We start from the raw sequence: 15,274 nt of genomic DNA on the forward strand, positions 1-15,274 counted from the left end.
TCTTAAATCATCGCATGGTTTCTGTAATAATCAGTAAATATCAGAAAAAAAACAATCTGAACTCTGCAAATGTTACATTTAAAGAAAAACAATCTTCCAGGGAAATTTCATCCTAAAGTAAAGGCAACTGTATATGAGTGACAATAAAAATATGAATGCAATATTTATGTTTTAGCACTTGTCATGACAATCATTTTTGATTGGATTTATTTTTGGAAGTGAGCAGCTATTTAATTTGCTATAACTGCTTCAAATGAGTTTCTTGTTACGTAAAACCTGGCACCAGCTTTTAAATGATCAAAATAAAGACAAAAATTTATGGAAACACAAAACTGTTCTGGCACAATTTTTATTTAAGAAAACTAAAAAAAAAAAAACATTTCTGTGCTTTAATTTTCCTATAGACTTTTAATACAATGAGGCGGTAACATCCAAAAATAGTATAGTTAATTAATTTACCTGTAAATTTTAATGTGTAGTAATAATAATAGTAATGATAATAGCAGAATTAATACTTGAAATTCAGATTAAATTACTGCACATGAAAATAAACAAATTTGTTTTAATTTAAAGTTTAAAATAAAATACATTAATCGTGTTTGGATTTGCAAAATACAAAGAGATTGTTATAATTTTTTCATAACAATAATACATTTTGTTTCAAGAAGTGAGTTCAAAGCACCTAACACAATCCAAACAAATGTAAAAACAATCAAGATACACAAAAGGTTAAAAAAAAGCACCAGATTTCAACATAAATAGATAAAAAGAGAAAATTTTAAAATTTAGCATTGACAATATAACATAAGGCCATGCTTAATAAAATAATATCAATTTAAGTTAATTTAATACTAACTAGAAAACAAACCACAAAGTAGGAGCACAATATGCAGTATGTTCTACCACCCGCCGACTTCTTCTGACTCAGACACCCTGGTTCCCATCCTGGGGTCCAAGCACCCCTTAGGGGGTTGCTGAAGATCCCAGGGGGGAGCCTGAAGTTTTGTCTGATCTAACGTTATCAAAATTAAAATTCACCTATTACTTAAATAGTCATAATAACACACTTATTTGACAGTGAAAACTAATTAAAAATGTAATTTTCTTTGGATGAACCAAAGAGATGGGGGGGGGGGGTGTCATCAATTTAAAAAAGAAGGAAAGAATCAGTTTGTTCCTTTTTTGAGGGGGAGGGGCTCATTGTTTCTTTCATTGGTACAAGTAGGGGGGCTCTGAAGAAAAAAAGGAAGAGTGCACAACCATTCAAGAGTTTATATATGAAAAACAGAACCATAAAATCAGCCCTCGCATGGACTCTGAGCCACTGAAGGGAGACTAACAGCAGGATCACAGTGGTCTGGTTAAAAGCAGCCGGGTATTATTACTATCTGAAGACTTCTCACCCTGGATAAGCTCCTGGCTGATGATCCTTGGCTCCTGTTTAGGAATCACCAGTTCAGTTGTAGTGTCTCCTCAATCTAACACTAATCCTAAACCTGGAAAAAGGGGGAAACTCCAGTCTAGGGGACTCATCAGTTGTCCTCAGGAAAACTCCAGGGTTAGGGTTCGGTTGGGATTTCAGGTTAAACGATGATTAATCCTCTCCCTCCCAACTCTTCCGTACTTTGCTGCACGGTGAAGCCGTCTAAGACTGATGATTAAGTTGTGCACATTTCATTAATCACAGAACCTACTGTGGACAAACCGTATCTGCATGAATTATCAACCAATTCCCATTTATGTCAAAATGGGAGCTTTACTACTGTCAAGGCATGAAGTTTGTAAAATGTGTAAAAAAAAAATTGTAATTTTGCCTGGGCTGAAGAGGATTAACTTGGTGACTGACACTAAGACAGAAAACAATAATTCCCCAAGAGAGGAAGTTCCCCTGTGACACATGCAGCTCGAAGAAATTAAATGCGATATTTAATTAATGTAGGTTAACCAAACCTACAAAACCCAATTGTTTAAATGGAGAATGCAAAAGAGATTAAATTGTTACACATAACTGAATGTTTCTTTTAACAAGTTTTAAAAAGTGCACGCTTGAAATGCTCAAGAAATAACAAAAAGGTTCAACTTTTGTACATCAGAAAAGTGAAATGATCAATAATTCATACACTGTTATAAAATCCATAACATGCATAATTGATGTTTAGTTCTTTTTTATTGATATTAATCTTCATCATCTTCTCTATTATTATCTTTACTCATCACCTTCATTTGGTTTTCACCTCTTCAGTTTTTGGGCTTCCACTTTTTCTTCTTTTTCCTTTTGACTCTTCCTCCATTGCTGTCTTTTCCCACACTTTTTCCGCTTCATCACTCTTGTCTCCTTTTCCTTTCCCCTCTTTTTTTTTCTCAATAATAGGTTTTTACTGTGTCTTTCCATGTGCAGTTTCTTCATTGTGTCTCATTTCCAGCATCTCATCCTTCCTTTCCTTTTCCAGCATCTCATCCTTCCCAGTGTTCCACGAATGTGGTTACCGCCGCCTCCTCTGGCTTTACCTCTGTGCATCTTTATCTTCCATTTTAATGCATAGCTCTCATGCCAAGCCCCTCCCACACTGACATATACGATTAAAAAGAAATTACTATGAGTTTATACCTTATCGATCTCCACAACCGCAAAAGTAGCTCAAGGCTGATTTATGTTAGAAGTGTGTTTCCACAGCAGACACACAGGAAAACATCTCGGCTTGTGTTGTTTGTTCCATCATGGTCATTTTCATTTTAAAATCATGTGGTATTGCCACGAACAGACACTTGGGGGCCTTTGAATAATATGAGCCAAAAATTTGGTTTCCTGTGTGTCTGGATACTGAGATGCAGCAACAGATGATTGAACCAGGACCAAAGGTCAAAATAGGCATTTCTGGTCATTTTCAGGAATAAATAATTAACAAAATGGGAGCAGCCAAAAGAAAAACAGCAACAACGCTTATCTCATATCACTGGTTATTGAGTTAAAACAAAAGATTATTTAATTGGGGTTTGAGATTAAAACAAGCATTTCTGGTTCTTTTTGGGAACAAATAATTATTTGCAGCTGAAAGAGAAACTCGTGGTCCCTGAGTAATTTGAAACTAATATGTGTCCTGTTGTGCGAGAAGTTACTGAGATACAGGCAGGGATTATTCCTTTGAGGTCAAAGGTCAAAACAGGTATTTCTGACCATTTTCGTGAACAAATAACAAACTGGAACAGATAGAGACCCCAGGTTTCTATAAGTACTGGTGGTGGTGATGGTTACTGAGCTACTGAGTTACTGAGTGGAAGAGTTTTGTTGTTTTTGTCTGTTACTATGGCAGTGCTTCCATTTCTGTCAAAGAGTTACATCTACACCAATAGAACCAGTAATTTGACACAAAAATTGAGACATGAGATGTGGTATGGAGTCAAAAGAAGGACAAATGGAACATAACAGATCACTCATATACAGTTGTATGCAAAAGTTTGGGCACCCCTGATAATTTTCACGATTTGCCTTTATAAATCATTGGTTGTCTGGATCAGAAATTTCAGTTAAATATATAATATAGAAATGAACACACTGATATTTGAGAAGTGAAATGAAGTTTCTAGTATTTACAGAAAGAGTGAAATAATTATTTAAACAAAATTAGGCAGGTGCATAAATTTGGGCACCCTTGTCGTTTTATTGATTTGAATACATTTAGCGCTAATTATTAGAACACAAAATTGGTTTGGTAAGCTCATTGATTGTTTCTTTCTCTTTTTGCTCCGTATGCATCACTCTGCATTTAATCATTAGTGATCGATCTCTGCCCCCCTTCTCGGCATGTCTTTTTCCTGGTTCTTTCCCTCAGCCCCAACCAGTCTCAGCAGAAGACTGCCCCTCCCTGAGCCTGGTTCTGCTGGAGGTTTCTTCCTGTTAAAAGGGAGTTTTTCCTTCCCACTGTGGCCAAGTGCTTGCTCATAGGGGGTCGTTTTGACCGTTGGGGTTTTTCATAATTATTGTATGGCCTTGCCTTACAATGTGGAGCGCCTTGGGGCAACTGTTTGTTGTGATTTGGCGCTATATAAGAAAAAAGTTGATTGATTGATTGATTGATCCTTGACCTCCTTACACAGGTGAATCCAATCATGAGAAAGGGTATTTAAGGTGGCCATTTGCAAATGTTTCCCCTCTTTGCATCTCTTCTAATGAGTGGCAACATGGGAGCCTCTAAACAACTCTCAAGTGACATGAAAAGAAAGACTGTTCAACATCATGGTTTAGGAGAAGGATACAAAAAGCTACGTCAGAGATTTCAGCTGTCAGTTTCCACTGTGAGGAACAGGAAATGGAAGACCACAGGCACAGTACTAGTTAAGGCCCGTAGTGGCAGGCCAAGAAAAATCTCAGATAAGCTGAAGCGAAGGATGGTGAGAACAGTCATAGTCAACCTACAGACCTGCTCCAAAGACCTACAACATGATCTTGCTACAGATAGTGTCTCTGTGCATCATTCAACTATACAGCACACTTTCCACAAAGAGATGCTGTATGATGCTATAATGCAAAGGAAGCCTTTTCTGCATACACACCACAAACAGAGTTGCTTGAGGTATGCTAAAGCACATTTGGATAAGCCAGCTTCATTTTGGAATAAGGTGCTGTGGACAGATGAACAGTGATGCCGATAACGCATTACTTATTAACGCGTTACTCTAATCTAACCACTTTTTTAGTAATGAGTAATCTAACGCGTTAATCTTTCCAAATCAGTAATAAGATTAAGGTTACTTCTCCAAGTCACTGTGCGTTACTATTATTTTTGCATTGTGGATCAATAGCAGCATTAAACTTGGTCCGTGGGCAGGGGGTCGGGGTTCGACTGAACTGGCCACTTTAAGCGAGCTGTGAGCTTTTCATCCACGGTTTTCTGCAGCAGTAATGACTCGTCCTCACCTCTTAAAGCGTGGTGACAACAGCACACCTGCACTGAGCTTTACAAAGACATTTTAATGCTTTTTTCTCCTTTATTTAGAATTCTGAGCTGAGCCGCTCCGTATCTGCTTGCTAAAACCAGCTGATCCTCCGCGACACATCGCTATTTTCCACTCAAATGCACCTAAACTCTCTTTCTGAGGACCACATGTGAAAACGCAATAAAACTTTCTTACCTGTAAATCTGGTCATGTTTTCTGCACAAATAAATGTTATACATTCTTTGTGCTCAAACGCCAAAGCAGGGGCGAATCCAAATGGCGGCGTGGGGCAAGGATGTGCCCCCCCCCCACAACACCCGTAGATTAAAGGTCCAGTTTTGAAGCCTTTTTTAACTACAACTACTAATACTAAGTGTAATAATAATAATTTTGACGGTAACATGTTTAGAGAGAATTTAAATGTTAGAAAAATGTTAGAAAGAATTTAATAGTTACATTTATAAACAATGTACGTTAGAAATTGCAAGTTTTACTGTTACAGTGCTGTCAACAGTTAAATATGAGGTCAAGAAAGAGGTCTTTATTTTACATTTTATAAAACAAGTATTTATTTTCATTGAAGTCAAGAAAGGGTGACTATAAAGTGAGTTTTTGCAAAACAAGTATCACTGTCATGTTGAGGTGGCAGAGGTTGTTGTCGGCAGCTGGGGAAGTAACTAAAAAGTAACTAGTAATTTTACTTATTTACTTTTACAATTGAGTAATCAGTGAAGTACCTAAATTACTTTTTCAAGGAGTAATCAGTAATCAGTAATTGGATTACTTTTTCAAAGTAACTGTGGCAACACTGTAGATGAAACTAAAATTGAGTTATTTGGACATAAAAAGGGGCAGTATGCATGGCTGAAAAAGAACACAGCATTCCAAGAAAAATGCTTGCTACCTACACTAAAATTTGGAGGTGGTTCCATCATGCTGTGCGGCTGTGTGGCCAGTGCAGGTACTGGGAATCTTGTTAAAGTTGAGGGTCACATGGATTCCAGTCAATATCAGCAGATTCTTGAGAACAATGTTCATGAATCAGTGACAAAGCTGAAGTTGTGCCAGGGCTGGATCTTTCAACAAGAGAACGACCCTAAACACTACTCAATATCTACTAAGGCATTCAAGTACAACATTCTGGAATGGCCATGTCAGTCCCCAGACCTGAATATTAATGAAAATCTGTGTTGTGATTTTAAGTGGGCTGTCCATGCTCAGAAACCAACAAACCTGAGATGTTTTGTAAAGAAGAATGGTCCAAAATACTTTCAACCAAAATCCAGACTCTCATTGGAAGCTATAGGAAGCATTTAGAGGCTGTTATTTCTGCAAAAGGAGGATCTACTAAATATTTATGTATTTTTTCCTTTTGGGGTGCCCAAATTTATGCACCTGCCTAATTTTGTTTAAAGAATTATTGCACACTTTCTGTAAATCCTATACATTTCATTCTCAAATATCACTGTATGTCTGCTATATGATATATTTAACTGAAGTTGCTGATCTAAACAACCAATGATTTCTAAAGGAAAATCATGGAAATCATCAGGGGTGCCCAAACTTTTACATACAACTATATATATATTAGTTTTACCCCTTCCACGAGTTTTATGGGGACCATTCGGTCTCTGACGCCTGTATAAGAGAGTACTTTTTTTGTCACTGGTGTGTGTATCTGTGTCACTTTGGACAAGATAACTCAAAAACAGCTAGACAGATTTCCTTCAAACATGGTGGGACTATATTACTTGAATAGTTACATTAGATTTTGGAGCAGTTTGGTCAAAGGCCAAAGATCAAAGTCAAGGAAAACATTGTCTGAAAAACACCTTTTCTTGTATATCTCAACAACCAAGAAGCCTAAATAGATAAAACATGGTGGGAATGTTACATGGATAGATATCTAGAGGTAACTGAGCGTGTGAATGTGTTTGTCTGTCTATTTATGGCCCTGTGGTGGACTGGCGACCTGCCCAGGGTGTACCCTGCCTGTCCTCCTTTGACTGCTGGGATCAGCTGCAGCTCCCCCTTGACATTTAACTGAAGTAAGAGGGTATAGAAAATGAACGTTATTTAGAGGTGATTTGATTTTGGAGTAGTTTTGTCAAAGGTCGTCTGAAATCATCATGGTCCGAAAACACCTTTTTGCCTATATCTCAACAACCAAAAATCCTAATTGGATGATTTAAAGCATATATTGATTTGCAAACTATTTGTGACTGATTGGCACGAATGACATCATAGTGAAATAATACATAGTCAAAAACACTATTACAGACGTGTACTATATATTTACTTGTACATTTATATTGCAGTGTGTGGAATGTGGAGGTTATGCATCAACCCTCTGATGCCTTTCGTAATACTTGTCCTTTCTCTATTTCATACACTCTGGTGTTGTTTTTGTCTAAATACTGTGCACACTTGGATCTTTTCTGTGCACACAACATAGCAGAGTTGGGTTAGAGCTTATGTCAAGTAAGTAACATAAACCTCATGTGTTATTCATGAGAGGCAACACTTGTATATTTGCTCTCTTCCGTGCTTCCTGACTATTTGCTGCTCTTTCCATCTCAGAGGTAAAAAGGCTTTCAAGGGAACACCCGCAAAACCATCAACAACAATAACCATGAAGCACTTAGCCGCAGAGCAACCCATCTTTGTTTTCACAAATGTGACAAATCCAATGGAGCCACACTGTTTCCTGCAAGAAAATCAAATCAGACATTTGCTCGGCTTCATTCTGGCGCTGTGTATTCTTGGCCCGTTTCTCGCCAAATGGGAACCGAGAAGAAGAAAATGCCTTAAAAAAAAACCCACAATGCTCATCAATACATCTTGGAAGGCATTGTTGGGTGGAGGTGTCATCATTAAATAAGTGGAACGTGAAGTTAAAATCCCCATTTAAGCACTTCACCCAACTTGTATCTGCTCTCAGAGATTCAATTGCAGCGAGCTAATGGAAACCACGCAGAGTGCTGTGGGACATGCTTTTCCCTCCACACGATCATCATTTAATCACAGACAAACACTGGGCGCGGTGCCACGCTGTGCAGCATGCGCTCGGCGAGTGATGGAAGGAGGTGAACAGAGAGCCATGTAGTGTCTACGTGTCTTATTGCATACAATTACAGTAAAGCACATCTGCACCCGCCACTGGAGTAAAATCCACATCTCAAATCCATATCTGCAGGAAACGTTGGCCAACATTGTTCTCTCCGTCGTAATGGATCTTAATTGAAGGAGGTTTTGCACGGCGTCCCTCTTGGGTAAAATAGTATTAAGAGACAGATGCTGTAATGAAAGATGAACATCAGGCCTGAGCAGAGTGGAGTGTGTGTGGCCGCAGATGTCTGTACAGTTCCCACCAGAGGAAGCTTTTTCCCCACTCTCCCTCTCTTTTCCACATCTCTCACCCCCTCTCACTCTCACTCTCTCTCTCTGTCTTGCTCACTCACTCACTCACTCCTCACATTCTGTCCTTGGACGACTGCTTTTCTGACACATTTTCTTTCCTCCCTTCCTCTGTCCGGTGATGTCGTCCCTTCTGAGGGAGGAGATGCAGAGAGTTTTATTTCGGCCCGAAAAGCAGAGGTTGGTGGAGTTTATCGAGATCGAAGAGCCCCCGCAAGGAAGACATTTCCTCTGTGTCTCAGGTAAAGTTTTGTCTTTCTGGCGTGTTATTGGTTAAAAGGCCCATTTGTTACAGCTTTATCACCTGATGTCATCATCACATATCATGTTGTTTCAGTGAATATTTGAGGGTGAAAAATAAAAAATTATTTGAAGGTGTGTGGAAAAGTCTTAGGTGTGTGTGTGTGTGTGTGTGTGTGTGTGTGTGTGTGTGTGTGTGTGTGTGTGTGTGTGTGTGTGTGTGTGTGTGTGTGTGTGTGTGTGTGTGTGTGTGTGTGTTAGTTACATTAAGATTTAAAATTTAATTTGCATGTGAAACCTGGCCAATACAGCAGCACTATAAAGTCAATAAAATGACAAGAAACAAAAGAAAGGAATAAAAATAGGAAAATGAATGCCACAAATATTAATTAAGACATTCACAGAAAAAAAAAAATTGAGTGTGTGACAAGGCATTTTTAAATTAATTTCCATGAAACTTTAATTTTACTGAAATTAATTTGTCCATATATTTTATCCAGGAGTTTAAAAAGGTAACAAATTCGGAATCTGAAATATTTTATTTATTTTTTTATTTTATAAACAGTTTTAAAAACTCATTGAGTTTTAAAATATCTTTTTCAAGGGAGGCTTGGCCAAAACAGCTGCAAAAAAAAATAGTTACATAAAATCACAATTAACAATAAGAAAACAGTAAAATAAAACAAAACAAATTGTAAATTATAATTTTTAAAAGGTTAGTCATAAATACTCATTACAAATTCACAGAACAAAACTTGAGTGTCTGACAAGGCCTTTTAAACTGTTTTCATTCAAATTTGTATTAATTATATTTTAAATATAATTTCATTTATTTCTCCTTAAATTTCAAAACATCCTGGAGTATAAAAAAAAGGAAAGCATTCTGAATATCAAATAACTTACAAAAAGGGAAAATAAATATCTTGTGGGATGATCCTTTATATTTATTAAAACTGAATTTCATTGGACAAAATATCTCACAACTTTACACAAAAATCATGTTGATTAGTTTATTATTCTGTGTTTGTTGTTTTTGTGGAATTGCTGGGCTGTAAATATAAATATTAACTGGAACATGTCTGCAAAATTTTGTGAATGTAATTTTTTTCTTCAATAAAAGAATCAAAATTCATCTTTTAAAAGAAACTGATATTTTAAAAATGTCATCTTTGGCTCTTTGTTGATACTGAGAAAGAAAAACAAACAAATAAAAACATTCATGCAGAGCCACTGTAGGAGTTGAAGACAACTTTTGCACATTACTACCTAATGACACTGTTGCTTGATGATACAAATATTTGTTGCACAGAAACTGTAAACAAAATGTGCACAAAATCCTTCTCATTACTTTGGGTTCCACCGTGAAAATACTTTCTTTTTCTCTCTGCAGTTGCAAAAAACAAAGTGGTGCAGTTATGTATAGTGCGATGTCAGTTGTTGCAGTCATCCGTAAAATCTGGATCCAAGCGGTCTCACACAAAACGCTCCAGCATACAGGATTGCTACAGAAGGACGGAGACATGGTCCCTTCAAGACCTGACTCTTGTTGATGGACGGGACCCTGACGTGGTAATTAGCTGAACTCAATTAAATTGTACGTCTTGTGGCTCTGTATGCCTTCATTTATGGTACACAGACGGTTGCTGTGCATGAATGACACATATATTTATGATGATGTTCAGAAACAGTTTATTTTTAAGTATAATCAAAGAAACTATGCAATTTTGGTTAAACTATACTTAATAATAACAATACTTTGCACCTCATGTTCAGTTTTATTTCGGACTGTGCATCCGGAAAATATTCACGATGCTTCACTTTTTCCATATTTTGTAATGTTACAGCCTTATTCCAAAATGGAGTAAATTATTTTTTCTCTCTAAATTCTACACACAATACCTCATAAGGACAACATGAATTTTTTTTTTTAATTTTTGCCAATTTATTACAAATTTTAAAAACTGTAGAACCCACATGTACGTAGGTATTCACACCATTTGCTCAATGCTTTGTTGATGCACCTTTGGCAGAAATTACAACCTCAAGTCTTCTTGAATATGATGGCATAAGCTTGGTGCACCTATCTTTGAGCAGTTTTGCCCATTCCTCTTTGCAGCACCTCTCAAGCTCCATCAGGTTGGATGGGGAGCGTCTGTGCACAGCCATATTCAGATCTTTCCAGAGATGTTCAATCTGATTCAGGTCTGGGCTCTGGCTGAGTCACTCAAGGACATTCTCAGAGTTGTCCTGAAGCCACTCCTTTGATATCTTGGCTGTGTGCTTAGGGTCATTGTCCTGCTGAAAAATGAACTGTGGCCCCAGTCTGAGGTCAAGAGCACTCTGGAGCAGGTTTTCATCCAGGATGTCTCTGTACATTGCTGCATTCATCTTTCCCTCAATCCTGACTAGTCTCTCAGTTCCTGCCACTGATAAGCATACACATAGCATGATGATACCACCACTATGCTTCACTGTAGGGATGGTGCCTGGTTTGTTCCAAACATAACATAAGAATTTTGTTTCTCATGGTCTGAGAGTACTTCAGGTGCCTTTTGGCAAACTCCAAGCGAGCTGCCATGTGCCTTTTACTAAGGAGTGGCTTCTGTCTGGCCACTCTACCATACAGGCCTGATTGGTGGATTGCTGCAGAGATGGTTGTCCTTCTGGAAGGTTCTCCTCTCTCCACAGAGGAATGCTGGAGCTTTGACAGAGTGATCATCGGGTTCTTGTTCACCTCCCTGACTAAGGCCCTTCTCCCCCAATCACTCAGTTTAGATGGGCAACCAGCTCTCAGAAGAGTCCTGCTGGATCCAAACTTCTTTCATTTACAGATAATGGAGGCCACTGTGCTCATTGGGACCTTCAAAGCAGTAGAAATGTTTCTGTACTTGTGCCTTGAGACAATCCTGTCTTGCTGATCTACAGACAATTCTTTTGACTTCCTGCTTGGTTTGTGCTCTGACATGCAGTGCCAACACATGGGACCTTATATGTAGACAGGTGTGTGTGCCTTTCCAAATCATGTCCCATCAACTGAATTTACCCCAGGTGGACTCCAGTTAAGCCGTAGAAACATCTCAAGGATGATCAGTGGAAACAGGATGCACTTGAGCTCAATTTTGAAATTCATGGCACTTATCTAGGGCAATGTATGATTTCTTCGTTTTTTTTTTTTTTTTTTATAAATTTGCAAAAATCTAAAAAAATAACAAACAAAAAAAAACTTTTGTCGCATTGTCGTTTTGTTTTGAGGAAAGAAATTAATTTTCAGCCTAATTATTTTCAGAAATGAATTAGGCTATAAGATAACAACATGTGGAAAAAGTGAAGCGCTGTGAATACTTTCCACATGAATGATATATATATATAGAATACTGGAGGTCTTTGCCAAATTCTATTTTATCTGCATAAATGGTAAATGTCCACCAGGTGGAATCATTGCTCCATTTCATGAACCTTGAGTACAGCTGCTGTAGCATATGTCAAGCCTGACCCAGAAAAAGTAGGGCATGTGTATTCTCCATCTTTTGCATTCTGAGAAACCAACATTTCTTGAGGATGTCTAAAGTTTTGACTCACTTGGTACAATGTTGAGAAATGCTGGTTTTTCAGAATGCAAAAGATGAAGAACACACATACCCTACTTTTTCTGGGTCAGGTTGGTTGTTGTCATGTCCTACTTAGCACACATTTGCAGGTAAGGTCTGGAATTGTCCAAGAGAGGTCACATTTGCCAAAGGTTATGTCTGCTTGTCTGTTGGCCAACTCCTCCATGGCCCTTTTGCTGATTTCTACCACACTTGGTTTGTCAGTGAAGGTCGACCCTGAAATTGCCCTCAAACAAATAATTTTTGCAAAGGTCAAAGAATTTGCTTTTGAAACCGGTTTGGACCAAATGTGGCACATACTTAGGTGGATTCCAGAATTTCTCTTGCAAGTTCATCCAAATGTCAACTATTTCACTGAAAGTCAAGGTATTTGGGGTTAAATGTCAGACTGCTGTGTCCCTCACTGTCTTCATGTCCACGGCTACTATTTTCAAGTTATAGCATAATTTCTCAGCAAGCAGGAAACTTTTATATATCTGATTTAAAATAAATAAATAAATTTGCAGCACATTGGACACAAAGATCAACTCACAAGTTTTGGCATCTCAGTAGTTGTCAAATGTAGAATTTATCACAAGTAATTGAGCCAAATTAAATCCATAACTACTATATGTTTTTTCTTTGTTGATTGCAAATTGCAACATCAGGTTAAAATGTATGTGTGTGCTTGTGTGCGTCCTCCAGGATGACCCCTGTTTCCTGATGCACTTTGATAAAGTGCGAACAGTGACGGCCATCAGCTGCTCGGCCAAATATTCCCTGGTGCGTGCCATGGTTGCACTTAGCGAGCAGTACTGTCACAGGTCGCTGAAGTTGCGGAACTTTGACTGGACCTACATCAAACCCACTTCTTTCTACTCCAACAGAGGAGATTGTGTTGTTCTATCACAGATATGCTTCTATGCCTTTAATCTGGTCTGTCTGTCCATGTGTCCTGTGCCTCTGGATGCATAATGGAATGACGTGTCACATATGACTGCGCGTGTGCGTCTCAGGTTTATAGATTCCACTGTGACCAAATACTGCTGAGGTGGATGATCTGACTCTTGGCCTGTGACTTATTTTCCATTCAGGGTTTGACAGATGTTCACTCCTCCAGCAGGATGTCTTTTCCAAGGACATGTTACTTTGCTAAATGTTTCTTCTTTCAAAATACAAGTTTCAGGTAGCTTCAGGTGTTCATTATGTGTGTAAATGACATTTGTGATCTTTAATTTACTTGATGTTTAAAATACAGTGTTGTATTCCATGTGCCGTTGTTAAAAAAAGTGAATTTTAAATGGAAGAAAATAAATCTCTCAAAATAATTTGCCCTTCTGTTCCTTTTGATTATTATAAACTGAAATAAGCATCACAATGTGGGTCATTTACAGTTTTAGAGAATAACACATGACATGTTATTGGATAATGTGTATATATATATATATATATATATATATATATATATATATATATATATATATATATATATATATATATATATATATATATAAGTAACAATAACAGAGAAAAACGTAATCAGATTACAGATACATTTTTTTCAAAGGATGATATGCATGTAGACATGACAGCTGTCTGCATGCATGTCTCTGTTTTCATGTCAAGCAGAGTAAAAAAACCTTGTTGTTGAAGGTGTATAGTAGGGGCAGCATCTTCACATCAGAGGGCCAAAAATAATAAAATAACATGCAACAACTGTTTCGTACATGGAAAAGCTATTTGCTTTTGTCTTTAGTAACTGCAGATTATGTTTATACAAACCAGATAAATCAGCTAATGGATGAAAAAAGAAAGAAAAAGCATTACACCATTATAAGAGTACTGCTTATACACATTGGCGGACTGCACATTTTCCACTTACGTCTTCAGAGATATCATACTGCAGTGAAATCCATTGTGATCACTATCATCACCACATAAACAAAACTCACAACAACCACATTTACTCATCTGACCTCCAACCAAGAAACAATGCCATAAACATAAATAACACAATCAGAATTCAACAGCTTTCAGCCAAGCTCCTGAATGTATGTGCACCTGACACACAGACACAGACACAGGCCACAGACATCATTCACACATGTAAGTAAATCATAAAAATAAATTAAACTGGAGCAGAGAATGACTTGGATGTAAAATATAAACAGCCTTTATTTGCAGCTGATGGTAATGTAGCAAAATCACACAGGAGGAACATTCATTCATTTTTTGAACTTGCCTATTGTAATTAAGGGTTATGAACAGGCTGGAGCCTCTCCCAGCTAGAGGTTGGTTAGACTTTGGAGAGGCTGTCAGTCTATCATAGGGTCGACACATATAGACAAACACATTCACCCTCACTCCTACGGACAAGTCACAAATTCACCTAATCTGCATGTCTTTGGAAGTGGGAGGAAGCAACCTACAGGGAACCCCACAAACATGTGGAGAGCATGCAAATTCCACACAGAAAGGACAAGATTAGAAAATAAAAGCTGGGGGGTTAACCGCAGAAGGTGGAGGTTCAGTACACTGAATGGCAGTCCATGAAGCAACAGTATCAGTGAGGGAAGTAGCATACACCAGAGAGAAACGATGAGGGCCAAAACACAAAAATCAAGCATACGAGGCCAACAGTCCAGTGATTGGCAGACAAGGCTCGAAGAACACGAGCAGGCAGCATAAGTTGGCAACGGGAAATCAAACGCAGAAAGAAAAAAAGAGAGAGAGCAGGCTTGAAAACTAGACAATCTGGCACTGTGTGGATGGTAATATGATGTGTGACTTAATTAACGAAATTCAGCCAATAAAGTACACAAGGAGAAAGCGTATCATAAGAAAAGCAGCATGGAGAATTCACTGGGAGACACATTCACGGATAAAACTGCAAATAACATGAGAAAAACAGTAACCCAGAACACAAACACCAGAGACATAATAAAATGTGAACCATGGCATCACCAAATTGATTTCTTCTCCCCCTTCACCCACTGTGCATTAGAAGTAAAAATTTGACACAAAAAAGCAAAACAAACAAGAGAAACTGATTTTTAAAAATCACAGCTATAACTTGATAGCATCCATGCCTCTCA

General features: G+C 37.9%; 1 protein-coding gene across 1 annotated transcript; it reads left to right on the plus strand.

The window, feature by feature from the left end:
- Positions 1-8,390: 8,390 nt before the first annotated feature.
- Positions 8,391-13,507, plus strand: si:dkey-245p14.4 (uncharacterized protein LOC563576 homolog). Its single transcript, XM_034188287.1, has 3 exons — positions 8,391-8,594; positions 9,983-10,161; positions 12,885-13,507. The coding sequence occupies exons 1-3, from the start codon at positions 8,474-8,476 to the stop codon at positions 13,152-13,154; spliced, it is 570 nt and encodes a 189-aa protein (XP_034044178.1). The 5' UTR covers positions 8,391-8,473; the 3' UTR covers positions 13,155-13,507.
- The last annotated feature ends 1,767 nt before the right edge of the window (positions 13,508-15,274 follow it).

This window comes from Thalassophryne amazonica, chromosome 15 (genome assembly GCF_902500255.1).
Source record: "Thalassophryne amazonica chromosome 15, fThaAma1.1, whole genome shotgun sequence".
Taxonomy (NCBI): domain Eukaryota; kingdom Metazoa; phylum Chordata; class Actinopteri; order Batrachoidiformes; family Batrachoididae; genus Thalassophryne; species Thalassophryne amazonica.

Excerpts from the sequence above, each read along its gene's own strand:
- si:dkey-245p14.4 (XM_034188287.1), top strand. The coding sequence starts at position 8,474 with ATGTCGTCCCTTCTGAGGGAGGAGATGCAGAGAGTTTTATTTCGGCCC. Across the intron at positions 8,595-9,982 it reads ACATTTCCTCTGTGTCTCAG|TTGCAAAAAACAAAGTGGTG; the intron begins GTAAAGTTTTGT and ends TTCTCTCTGCAG. Across the intron at positions 10,162-12,884 it reads ATGGACGGGACCCTGACGTG|GATGACCCCTGTTTCCTGAT; the intron begins GTAATTAGCTGA and ends TGCGTCCTCCAG.